At 38.5% G+C, this 13,938-nt stretch overlaps 1 protein-coding gene across 1 annotated transcript in view; it reads right to left on the bottom strand.

Annotated features, from left to right (window-relative positions):
• Positions 1-218: 218 nt before the first annotated feature.
• EZH1 (enhancer of zeste 1 polycomb repressive complex 2 subunit) overlaps positions 219-13,938 on the bottom strand; it is a 165,718-nt gene continuing 151,998 nt past the window's right edge. The window contains exons 20-23 of the mRNA XM_063458931.1: positions 8,724-8,805; positions 4,782-4,862; positions 4,016-4,100; positions 219-2,836 (exon numbers count right to left, since the gene is read on the bottom strand). Coding sequence (XP_063315001.1) covers positions 2,776-2,836; positions 4,016-4,100; positions 4,782-4,862; positions 8,724-8,805 — 309 coding nt within the window. The 3' untranslated portion in view covers positions 219-2,775. The remainder of the gene's footprint in view (positions 2,837-4,015; positions 4,101-4,781; positions 4,863-8,723; positions 8,806-13,938) is intronic.

The raw sequence follows: 13,938 nt of genomic DNA, 5'->3' as shown, positions 1-13,938 counted from the left end.
ATGGTGAATATATATATATATATATCCCAAAAGAGTTGTGGTGGGGAAAAAAGTGGACGAAAACCCCTTCCCCACCTGTAGTTTATACATTGCTAAACTCAAATACACAAACCAGTCCATATATATATCAGCCAATCCGAAATTAAAAGTCTCATGAGTAAAATGTTCTTGAAAAAACAAAAGAGACAAAAACATAGCTAAATAAATAAAGGGTTTTGATTACTGTGGCAACTGCCAAACTTGTAAAAGTACTTAATGCAGTATAAATAAAAACTGCTTCTCTTTTAAGTCAAGAACATTAAAAAGAGAGCATGAAAATAATAAATTATTTAACCTGTGATTCCTCTAAAGTGATTTATCTACTGGAGTGGAGAAAGTCTAGTTGGCTGCACCACTAGAAATTTTGGAAGAATAAACTAACACATTAGAAAAAAGTACCGGTAATACAATTAAGTCGAGCATCATAATGCAGACCCATTGAGTTGTGTAGGTATTTTTACACAACCCAATGGGTCTGCATTATGGATTTACTCACATTTTTCCAGCGCAGGGGCTCCCTCTGTGCTGCTTACCGGTCTATAGACTTCAATAATAAAGAGAGTTTGGGACTGAGTATTTGAGGATACCTTAATTTAGCAGCACTAAAAGTTTTTTGTTTTTTTTTTAATTTAAGGACTAAAATGGTATTGCTTTGAGAAAGCATGTTTGGAGGGTGGTACCGTTCCATATGACATCATTAATCCAGTGAGTCCTGAGACCTGAAACTAAGGGTTAGTTTCATTAAAGCCAAAAAAGGGTGGCGTCCCTTTGAGACTCTGAACTAGAAGTATCTTCTTGCAAGCTAACTAGGGGGAACAGGAGAGCCAGACGTGGAGGTTTTATAGCTGAAGATCTTAATACTGAAGTGCACGTTGTCATGTTAAAACCTTTATCAGGTCCCATTATAAATGGTATATGACTATTGTGTTTTTAGTTGGCCCTTTAATAAATGGTGTTAGGCTATATTCTGTCTTTATCTTTTATGCTGAATAATCGGTCTGTATTTGACCAATAATGATACAAAGAGCCCTAAAGTTAAATCCTGTTTTTATTCATGCCACAAATAGAGGTGTGATTTAACTTAGAGATTTTTAAATGGTGCTATTTCATTCTCTGGATATATATTAATATTAAATGCTGCCAAGCAAATAGTGAGGTATTTAACGTTATAGTCTTCATTTTATAGGCAGACAATTTGAATTGTATTGACTTATCGATTTTGCTGCATTTGGCAGTAGGTAGTCTGAGTTGTTATTGTGCTCACACAGCTATTATACTGTTATTAAAAAAAAACACCTCACGTGATTGTTACATTTTGTGAAGTGAATACCTTTGTTTACAGTGTGTATTGTGTGGGGATACACTGGGGAGGTGTTATTAAGGTTTTTTCTTTCTTGTAGCTGGATCTCTTTTTAAGCTCTGATGTAAAGATCATACCCCTGCATTTTCACTGTTCATTTCTGTTAAATTAAAGAAACACTCAAAGCACCATAACCACAACAGCTTGATGTAGTGTTTATTGTGACAGGAGTGCTTTGACACATTCCTTTCTAAGTAGTCAAACAGTTGTATGACAGTTTGACTTCTTACCGAGAGTCTGTTTCTTGCTCCACTATGTCCAAAGGAGAGCTGGCAGCTCCTGGAAGCTTTCCTGAACAAAGCCCTGAGCAGGGCTAGGTCTTTGATCTGGCGGCTTAGGTCAGAACATGTGAGCTTCCGGCTCTCCACAGGAAGTAGTGGAGATGGAGCAGTGAACAGCAGTCCAAGGTAGGGACAACGGACACAAGGTAAGAAGTCAAACAGTTCTATAGTTATTTGAGTCATTAAAATGGGGGGGGGGCTCCAGAACACTGCTGGTACTCTAACCTATACAGTGCACTGTAGTCATTATGGTACTTGGAGAGTTCTTTTAGATCACTATGTATATGCAATTCATCTGCATAAACTACACCTCCACACATATATTTTGATCCATGGATAATCCCATTTAGCAGCTGCTTGCACACATGGCGTAAATACTGGCCCTTAGCAATCACAACCTGATTGTGAACTACCATAAAACAGAGTACATATTATGAATCCATTGATGTTGTTGCATGAGCCAATGAGCTGAAGCTGTTGCTTCAGATATAACAAGTGGAACTGCTAAAGAAGCTGAAAGCAGGTATTCCGTATCTGCTGTCCGCTTCTAAATAGATCCATTCAGCTTTGGGAATGCAGCTTTCCAAAGTTTTTCCTTGAGCCATTTACCACTCAGCTAGCACAGACTATGCAAATATTTTTATGGTCAAAGAAGGAAGTACAGAACTACACATAGAGGAGTACAGGGGATCTCCTTGCCTCATACTCCATGCAATGAGTAAAGTGTGTTATGGTAATTGGAGAATTTCAGGATGTGTGAAATGAATTTGTCTATTTTCTGTGCATGGTCTGTACGCGTAGCCTATGCTATGCACCTCTGGTTGTATTTAGCCTTTAATCATACTTTGCCAGGCAGCACCTATTATTAATTAGTATTTTAAGCTTGTTAAACGATGCAATCTAAGTTGTGTTTTAATAACTAGTTTTCATGGTACCTTCACATTCTACAGAAGATTTGTTTAACAAGAAATGTATATACACAACTCACTGCATGAAGCAAACACATTCAATACAAGAGTGTTACAGAGTAGTGTTACACAAGAATGCCACTTGACACAGTGACAAAGTACATGAGAGTACCAAGGTGGGTGAATATTATATGATGTCAGTCTCTCTTTCAATTCCAACATATTTCAGAGCATCGGCCTGGCTGTATCTGGAAAATGAAGAATTGATAAGAAAAATTAAAAGAATATCATAGATGCAATTTGTTACGAACTTGAGTTACTTGCAAGTTTCAAAGAAAAGGCAAGAGCTAGTATGGAGACCTTCATAAAGCTAAAGTTATGTCTGAAGAAGGATACACCTTTAACTCCTTAAGGACACATGACGTGCCTGACATGTCATGATTCCCTTTTTTTCCAGAAGTTTGGTCCTTAACCCCTTAAGGACACATGACGTGTGTGACACGTCATTATTCCATTTTATTCCAGAAGTTTGGTCCTTAAGGGGTTAAGGGGTTAAGAAGACCACTTTGACAGCCTACCACAGAGATTCTATGTCATGAATGACAGCTTATTACCAGCTGTAGACCCAGAACTGGAGCACAGCCTGACATATAACTACTATACTGAAATGTAGTTGTTATGGTGTCTAGACTGCCCCTTTAAGACCTTAACATGTGTTGATCTTAAAGGAACACTATAGTCACCTAAACAACTTTAGCTTAATGAAGCAGTTTTGGTGTGTAGTTCATGCCTCTCAGGTTTCACTGCTCAAATCCACTGCCATTTAGGAGTTAAATCACGTTGTTTCTGTTTCTAAAGCACTTGCCATACCTTCCCTCACTCTGATTGACACAGCCTGCATTAAAAAAATAAATTAAAAAAAACTGGTTTCAGTTTCAATCAGATGTAATTTACCTTAAACAATTGTATCTCTTGCTTTGTAAATTTAACTTTAATCACATACAGGAGGCTCTTGCAGGGTCTAGCAAGCTATTAACATATTAGGGGATTAGAAAATCTAAATTAACCAGAATTTACAATATAGGAAGGATAAACATTAGATGGCTCTTTACAGAAAATGTTTATGGAAGGCTGTGCAACTCACATGCCTGTGACTAGGGTTCATAAACAAAGTGATTTAACTTCTAAATGGCAGATAATTGAGCACTGAGACTGCAGGGGCATGATCTATACACCAAAACTGTTTCATTAAGCTAAAGTTGTTTTGGTGACTATAGTGTCCCTTTAAAAATGCTAGGGATACAATCTTGCATGGTCCACAACTATATTTCTACTTTATATGATTTAGCCGTTTGTAACTTTTAAAGTTTTGTTATTTGTAGCACACAATGAAAGCGGACACAGAGAACAAGTTGTAGAAGTCTCACCTGTAGTCAAAGAACAATTCTTCACCAGCTTGAATAGCCCTTTTGGCAAATATGCCAATCCGATGGTCGCCATTCACCATGACCACTAAAACAAAGTATACAATATTATACAATGAAATATATAAACACTAAAGAATGGTTTACTATCCTTTTCTATGTTTTGTTAATGATCACAAAATGAATTGCTTATTAAAAGTGATAATTATAAAATTATTTCCACTTTGACTACTTTTAAGTTTAAAATAGAAATGATGTTGGAATTCATATGCTTCAGCAAATAACCCTGAAAATATCGGATTGTAATAATTTAAAATGAAACAATAATCCACACCAAAAAACAAACAAACAAAACAAAACAGAAAACCTGAAGTTTATTATACAACACTTTGATAAATCTCCCTCTGTGTTTCCATTTCTACTCCTTCAATGTCATTACCGTGCATATTTAATATGCAAAAAGAAAACATCGTATGAAATGGATAATCCAAGTTAGAGGTGGCTTTTAATGCTTTATTTAATGCTAAAATTCCAGAAAAGTAATAGTGTCCCATTTAAGTATATCTGTTGAAAACATTCCTATACAAGCATAGATTTTCTTTTAGCAGATTTTATAACAAAAATACAGATCAGCAGATAAAAAGCACTTAGATTGAATTCTGATTCTCCTTATTATCAGCAACAAAAGGGCAATTGTATCACTGTAGTTACTTGTGATAGAATCATTTAATAGAGTTTACCAGCTTTTGCAGTAAAATACATTACGTACCTTTAGCATAACAATTAGGATTTACAGAGTGATTTGCAAAGCGGATTTTGTTTCCTTTACGAGTAGCATCGACAACAAAATCTGTCCAGATTAAGAACATTAATACAATAAGACATATTTAAAGGAAATTTATTGTGATCATCACAGTGGTTTGTTTAACATTTTCATCATAAAGTGAATTGAAAACCAAATTCAATTATTTAGTCCAAAATGGAAAAATAACAAAGTTGCATTTTTGTGTTAATACATTCATCCCAATTCACTGTCAAGTAATTAACCCTTAAGGTCAATTCTTGGAAAATATTTACAATATTAATATGACAGTGATTATACTTGAATACTTGAATAAAAATACAATGCTGGTTTCAAATTCACTATATATTAAAGTTTACACTCCAAGCACCAATACCACTTTATCTTAATGTTTCAGAGAAATAGACATAACTATGCCTCTAGTGTCTGTTGAGAGTGACATCTATTAGAGACACTTTCTCAATTATTGAAAATCTTCACATTCAGTGACATCAAAGCTAAACACTTGCAATATTTCTCAGAGAAACAGTAGATTCAAAGCATCTCTAAGAGAAGCAATTGTTTGGATTAGGGTGGTCAGCAGGTTCTCAATGCTTCTCTGTGAGAAGCATTGGATTGGACCAAAGTTCATCTAGACAGACTAAGAGATGTAGATAAAAGGCATACTGCACAGTCTTTACATAATTCATTTTCTGCACTTTCAGATTGTAGTGGTGTTACGGAGACAGGTTTAGGCATCTAGTTTGTGGAACCACTATCCTCTATGCCTAAGGTGTGCAAGAGTGCAGCCAATGACAAAAGAACAAGGTGAGGCAGTTGTTGGGGGATTCTATCTTAAGATATGTGGAGTTGGACAATAGTGGCTTTGTGAGATGTCTTCCAGGAGCTATTGACAGGAGACGTATTTTTAATATTGTTTAGCAAGCAAAGCAGAAAGGGGAATTGGATGTACTAATCCATCTAGGGACAAATTATTTGGCTTGTAATGCGGTTTCAGAGGTAAAGGAAGTGTTTTGTGTTCTTACCAAGGACTTTAACGTGTGGCTTGGTGAATGGTGTCGGGAGCAAGGATTTTGCTTTGGTTCTCATGGTAGCTCTATTTGGAATAGAAATGAACTGTACAAAAAAAAGATGGTTTGCATCTTTCTCAATATGGAGCAAATGTTCTTAGCAAGCAGTTCAGAGGGTTTGCTAGGAAGTATTTAAACTAGGAGGGGGGGGGGAAGATTGATAAAACATCAAACCAGCAAGAGTGTTAAAAAATGATAAGCTTAGAGTCATGTCTACAAATGCTCACAGTTTAGGGAATAACATCCTTGACCTTATGGCAATAATGGAAACTGAGAATGTAGATTTAGTGGCTGTTACGGAGACATGGTATAATGAGAAAAATGAGATATAGCAATACTAGGGTACTCTTTACATAGAAAAGACAGATAAGGCAAGAAAGGAGGGAGGGTGGCACTGCATGTGAAGGTTATCATAAAATCAAACCTAATAAAAGTTAGTGAGGCGAACATAAAGTCAGTTTGGGTTACGTTACAATTTGGAAATCACACAGTAACTCATGTAGGTGTGATTTACTTGCCCCCTGGACAAATAGAAGAGTTAGATAATCTACTAGTTGAGGAAATAGCTAAAATGACAGTGAAGGGTGAAGTTATTTTCATGGGTGACTTTATTCTTCCGGATGTGAACTGGAAAACTAAAACAGCGGCTTGTGCCAGGAGCACACATATTCTAAACTCCCTGCTGGGATTATTTCTGAAACAAGTCGCCGAGGAACCAACTCGTAAAGAGTTAATACTAGATTTAGTGTTAACAAATGGAGATTTAGTATCAGATATTACTGTAGGTGAAAGTTTAGGATCTAGTGATTACCAGTCAGTGTGGTTTAATATAAGAGAAGTGACCGTCACACCACACGAAAACAAAAGTTTTAGACTTTTCTAAAATTAGAATATGCGTAAAGAAGTCCTTATCAGTTTAAATGGAGTCCAGGAGAAATGGGATTATTTAAGAGTTGCACTACTGGAATCAACAGAAAATTCCATTAGGCTTGTTAGGAAGAGCAGAAAGATTAAGAAACCACTGTGGTACTCAGCAGAAGTGGCCACAATAGTAAACAAACACAAAGTTAGCATTTAGTAATTATATTTAAAAAAAAAAAAAAAAAAAAAACTGAGTGAGGAAGACAGACAGATCTATAAGATTAGGCAGAAAGAGGCAAATCAAGTTATGAGCCCCCAAATAACACAGAAGAGAGAATAACACAGTCAGTAAAAAGGGGGATAAACCATTTTAGATACATAAATGAGAATAGGAAAGTAAAACAATGATTAAGTTAGATTAAAAAGAAAAGAAGGAAGGTATGTAGAAGAGGATAAAGGTCTAGCTGACTGCCTCAATTACTACTTTTGTACTATTTACAGCTGAAAAGGAAGGAGAGGGACTTCAGTTAAGAAAAAGGACAAATTAGTAATTTGTTACATGTGAGTTTACAGAGGACGAGGTTCTATTTCAACTTTCAAAAGTAAAGGCAAATAAGTTGATGGAGCCTGATGGGATACACCCACAGTTATTAAAATAACTTAGTGGTGTACTAACAAAACCATTTATGGATTTATTTAACCAATCATTGTTAACAAGAGTAGTCCCAGAAGATTGGAATTCAGCGAATGTTGTACCCATTCACAAGAAAGGTAGTAGGGAGGAGTCGGGAAACTATAGGCCAGTAAGCCTTACTTCAGTAGTGGGGAAAGTGATGGAAACCATGTTAAATTATAGGATTGTTGAACATCTAAAATCACATGGATTTCAAGATCAGAGACAACATGGGTTTACTTCAGGGAGATCATGCCAAACTAATCGTATAGATTTTTTTTGATTGGGTAACTAAAATAATAGATAAGGGCTGTGCAGTACACATTGCTTACCTAGATTTCAGTAAGACTTTTGACACTGTTCCACATAGAAGGCACATCAATAAACTACAATCTTTAAGTATGGATTCCAATATTGTTGAATGGGTTAAGCAGTGGCTGAATGACAGGCAGGGTTGTACTCAATTGAGTATATTCGAAGCAAGGTCTAGTTACCAGTGGGATACCTCAGGAATCTGTACCAATTCTCTTTAATATTTTTATTAGTGATATTGCAGAAGGTCTTGATGATAAGGTATGTCTTTTTTGTTAATGATACTAAGATATGTAACAGGGTTCCAGGAGGGATAAGCCAAATGGCAAATTATTTAGGTAAATCAGAAAAATGTTTAGAGCTGTGGCAACTAACATTTAACGTGGATAAGTGCAAGATAATGCTTCTTGAGTGTAAACACCCAAGGGCAGAGTATAGAATATTTGATATCCTACTAACCTCAACATCTGAGGAAAGGGATTTAGGAGTAATTATTTCTGATGACTTAAAGGTAGGCAGATAATGTAATAGAGCAGCAGGAAATGCTAGCAGAATGCTTGGTTGTATAGGGAGAGGTATTAGCAGTAGAAAGGGAGAAGTGTTTATGCCATTGTACAGAACACTGGTGAGACCTCACTTGGAGTATTGTACTGGGGACCTTAGCTTCAGGGGATATGATAGAAACATTTAAATACATAAAGGGAATTAATACAGTAAAGGAGGAGACTATATTTAAAAGAGGAAAAACTACCACAGACTACAGCCGAGTGCTCGTATCACTACTAAATGCACACTAAGAAGAAGAAAAAAAAAAAAAACACACACACTCTCAGGATTTATAATGCTCCACCAGATTCCGCAGAGCTGTACAATGGGAGGACTAACTGTCAGACAACTTCTTACCTAGAGTCTGCTGAATGCTGCTCTCTGCCCCTCAGAGACTGAATAACAGCATAGATTGCAAATATATCTATACATAAGTATCTAACTTACCATTGTTGAGATTGAATAGAAAGCTGGACATGTATTTGTCATAAACTTTTCCTCTCCGGTCAGCTTCATCTTGAGAAATTAGCTGAAAAAAATATGTTTTGAATAAAAAATTAAATATTGCCCATCTCTTCTCTAGTTACTAAGTGGTCCACAACTGATAACTTTTAAAAGAGGGACAATTGCCTCCTTATAAACCAGAGATTCTATCATAATAGTTGGGGGATTCTATCATAATAGTTGTGGAGATGGACAATGGTGGTCTAGTGAGATGTCTTCCCGGAGCTAATGCTCACGGAGACAGGAGACATATTTGTAATATTGTTAAGCGAGCAAAACAGGAAGGGGTATTGGATGTACTTATACATCTAGGGACAAATAACCTGGCTTGCAATGAGGTTTCAGAGGTAAAGGACGTTTTTAGTGTTTTTGCCAATGATATACGGCAGGTTGCTTCCACACTGCCATTCTCTGAAGTTCTGCCTGTGCATAACACTCAGAACGACAGGTGGATGCGTATTAGGGACTTTAACTTGTGGCTTGGTGAATGGTGTCGGGAACATGGATTTGGCTTCATTTCTCATGGTAGCTCTGTTTGGAATGGAAAAAAACTGTACAAAAAAGATGTTCAAAAAACAAATGTTCTCAGTGAGCAGTTCACAGGTTTTGCTAGGATGTATTTAAACTAGGAGGGGCGGGCAAAAGGGTGATAAAACATCAATCCAATTGCCCCCCAAAACAAGGGCAGAAGGTGCCTGTAGTAAGTGTGTTAAAAAATGATAAGTTTAGGTAGCCAGAGGCCTATTAATCGAACTTTTACCGACCCCTGCCCCAATCAAATCGACCCTAACCGGACCCCCCGGCAACACACATAGGCATGGGGCGAAAAATAAAAAAACAGAGGCCAGACAAGCCGAAACCAGGTACCAGCATCGGTGACCTATGGCAGCAGGCACATGGCGCCTCGATGCCTAAGATGGCCGCCTATATGGGAGAAAGTTCCGACTTCTCGGACGACCAAAGTTTGGAACCCGTGGACCTCCACCCACCTGCTCCTCGTGAACCGAACCGGAACCCGACACCTGCAACCCTGAAACAGGACCCAACACCGGTCACCAAGGCCGACATGCAGGAACTGCTGGCGGGCCTGCGGAAAGATATCCAATCAGATATGGCAACGTTCCGTAAAGATTTACAGGGGCTGACTGGCCGAATAAGCACAGTGGAAAGTGACTCACACGATGCGAAGGCACACATTATCCAACTGCAACAAGAGGTTCACAAGCTGCAGAGACAACAAACCGCGACAGAGCACCGGTTTGCAGCACTGGAGGATTCCAGGCGTAACATGAACCTGAAGATCAGGGGTGTAGCAGAATCGGTCCCCGACGCGGAGCTACCGCACCTCATAAGACGGCTAATTGCTGCAATTCTTCCCTCTAAACAGGCGAACGTGGTGACACCAGTGGATCTATACCGGATCCCGAAACCAACAAAGGCACCGGCTACAGCCCCGCGGGATCTGATCGTCCGATTCCAATCAGGACAAGACAATGCTGCAATTCTGGGAGCCCTCAGGGGAAAAACCCCCTAACAACTTTGAGAGCCTAACACTATCTTTTTTCATGGACTTATCAGGGAGCACCTTGGCATGGCGAAAAACACTCCAGCCATTTACAATCCTCCTTAGGGAACGAGGCATAACCTACAGGTGGAAAGGATCGCTTACCTTAGCTGTCCTCCACTGTACCACCTCCCACCTTGTCCAGAACTTTGATGAGGCAGCGGCCATCTTAGAGACTCTGGGTCTCCCGCGAGACTCCCTAACCGGCAGAGAGCAAAGGACAGTGACCGCGACTCATGTCTGGGACCCGGCCGGCACAGTCCCATTTGTACCGCGAGGACCTTCGGCAGAGGCCTACAGGGCAGCCACTACCTGATCTCCAGCTGTTGGACTTTGTGGGGAACCCCACACCTCCCTCCTGCTGCAATAATACGAACTCACATCAGATGCAGTTCAACTCTTATTTTTACTTTACTTTTTATTCTACCTTATGTTATAGGTCTGACTTTACTTTTTATTCTACTTTATGTTATAGGTCTGACCACCACTAGGTCACCCTCGACCAGGAACTGACATTACGCTCACGGCACTCCCCTTAGACCATAGGGCGACGCACCATACCTTTACAGATACGGTGCACCAATAATATAGATCCCCAAGCCCGGGTTCCCACTCTGTATCGCCTCCTAGCGACTAAAGCATCAGCCTAAGCTTGTAGGCTGTTACATATAACTCTACCTCCCTGACGTAACCAGACTAACATAACGCAATGCAGAGGCATTGTTCAAGCCTACATATAACATAATCCTGCCCATCAACCCCATTCCAGGGCTAACGACTTTTCGGCAGGATCTCTAGAGTATGTAGCTTATCATTCACTGTTTTCTGCCTGCATACTCTCCGACGTACACTAAATCTTACCATAGGGCACCATGAGCTCCATATTACACTACTAACGAGCGGCACCCAGGCTAACCATGACGGGTAACCCACGACTTATACCTTATACGCCGTAGTATCACTATACGAATATCGAGACCCAAGCACATGTAACTAGGTAACACACCTTGGTTGCCCACGATGTTCAAGCTACGCAAAATCCTAACATACACTACAAAGCTATTATGGAGCTCTCTAAGTATACAGTACGTGTAACTACTTATGGCTCAATGATAGTATAACTCTTTAAACACGACATCCAACCACTTTAACTTTGACACACTATAGAAAACTAGACTTGTTCATAACTTTAAAATGTGCATACTTTTTCTTGCCAATGTACTGAATGTTTATAAATATGTACGCTGTTGTGGCGTTTTGAAACTACTGTGTAATCACCTGCACAATAAAAATAAAGAATTAAAAAAAAAAAAAAAAATTATAAGTTTAGAGTCATGACTACAAATGCTCACAGCTTAGGGAATACGATCCATGAGCTTGTGGCTGTGATGGCAACTGATAATGTAGATTTAGTCGCTTTTACTGAGACATGGTATAATGAGAAAAATGACTGGGACATAGCAATACCAGGGTACTCTTTATATAGAAAAGACAGGGAAGGTAAGAAAGGGCCCGGTATGTGAAGGGTAGCATAAAATCTAGCCTACTAAAAGTTAGTGAGGCGAACATAGAGTCTGTTTGGGTTACGTGAGAATTTGGTAATCACACAGTAACTCGTGTAGGTGTGATTTATAGGCCCCCCAGGACAAATAGAAGAGTTAGATAATCTACTAGTTGGGGAAATAGCTAAAATGACAATAAAGGGGGAAGTTATCATCATGGGTGACTTTAATCTTCCTGATGTGAATTGGAAAACCAAAACCAAATGCAAGGAGCACACATATTCTAAACTCCCTACTGGGATTGTCTCTAAAACAAGTCATTGAGGAGCCAACTTGTAAGGAGGCCATACTAGATTTAGTGTTAACAAACTGAGATTTGGTATCAGATATTACCGTAGGTGAAAGTTTAGGATCCAGTGATCATCAGTCAGTGTGGTTTAATATAGGAACAGTGACTGAGTCACACCACACAAAATCAAAAGTTTTAGACTCTAGAAAAACAAACTTTTCTAAAATTAGAATATGTGTAAAGGAGTCATTATCAGACTGGAGCAATTTAAATGGAGTCCAAGAGAAATGGAATTATTTAAACGTTGCACTGCTGAAGGCAACAGAAAATTGCATTAGGCTGGTCAGTAAAAGCAAAAAATTGAAGAAACCACTGTGGTACTCCGCAGATGTGGCCAAAATAGTAAAATACAAAAAGTTAGCATTTAGTAATTATAAAAAAAAACAGAGTGCGGAAGACAGAATGATCTATAAGATTAGGCTTCCAAATCACACACACAAGAGAAAATAGCACAGTCAGTAAAAAAAAAAGGGGACAAAACATTTTTTAGATACATACGGTAAATGAAGAAAGGAAAGTAAAACAAGGATTAGTTAGATTAAAAACAAAAGATGGAAGGTAAGTAGAAGATGATAAAGGTCTAGCTGACTGCCTCAATGAATATTTTTGTTCAGTATTTACAGATGAAAATGAAGGAAAGGGGCCTCAGTTAGGAAAAAGGACAAATAAGTCATTTGTTACATGCGAGTTTACAGAGGAAGAGGTTCTATTTCAACTGTCAAAAGTAAAGACAAATAAGTCAATGGGACCTGATGGAATACACCCAGAGTTATTAAAAGAGCTTAGTGGTGTACTAGCAAAACCATTAACAGATTTGTTTAACCAATCATTGTTAACAGGGGTAGTCCCAGAAGATTGGAAGTTAGCGAATGTTGTGCCCATTCACAAGAAAGGTAGTAGGGAGGAGTTGGGCAACTATAGGCCAGTAAGCCTTACTTCAGTAGTGGGGAAAGTAATGGAAACCATGTTAAAGGATAGGATTGTTGAACATCTAAAAACACATGGATTTCAAGATCAGAGACAACATGGGTTTACTTCAGGGAGATCATGCCAAACTAATCTTATTGATTTTTTTTGATTGGGTAACTAAAATAATAGATCAGGGTGGTGCAGTAGACATTGCTTACCTAGATTTCAGTAAGGCTTTTGACACTGTTGCACATGGAATGCTTATCAATAAACTGCAATCTTTAAGTTTGGATTCCAATATTGTTGAATGCGTAAGGCAGTTGCTGAGTGACAGGCAACAGAGGGTTGTAGTCAATGGAGTATATTCGAAGCATGGGCTTGTCACCAGTGGGGTACCTCAGGGATCTGTACTTGGACCCATTCTCTTTAATGTTTTTATTAGTGATTTTGCAGAAGGTCTTGATGATAAGGTATGTCTTTTTGCTGATGATACTAAAATATGTAACAGGGTTGATGTTCCAGGAGGGATAAGCCAAATGGCAAATGATTTAGGTAAACTAGAAAAATGGTCAGAGTTGTGGCAACTGACATTTAATGTGGATAAGTGCAAGATAATGCATCTTGGATGTAAAAACCCAAGGGCAGAGTACAGAATATTTGATAGAGTCCTAACCTCAACATCTGAGGAAAGGGATTTAGGGGTGATTATTTCTGATAACAAAGGTAGGCAGACAACATAAAAAAGCAGCAGGAAATGCTAGCATAATGCTTGGTTGTATAGGGAGAGGTATTAGCAGTAGAAAGAGGGAAGTGCTCATGCCATTGTACAGAACA

The sequence above is a fragment of the Pelobates fuscus genome, chromosome 6 (assembly GCF_036172605.1).
Source record: "Pelobates fuscus isolate aPelFus1 chromosome 6, aPelFus1.pri, whole genome shotgun sequence".
NCBI lineage: Eukaryota > Metazoa > Chordata > Amphibia > Anura > Pelobatidae > Pelobates > Pelobates fuscus.
This window is presented reverse-complemented; position numbering and strand designations above follow the sequence as displayed.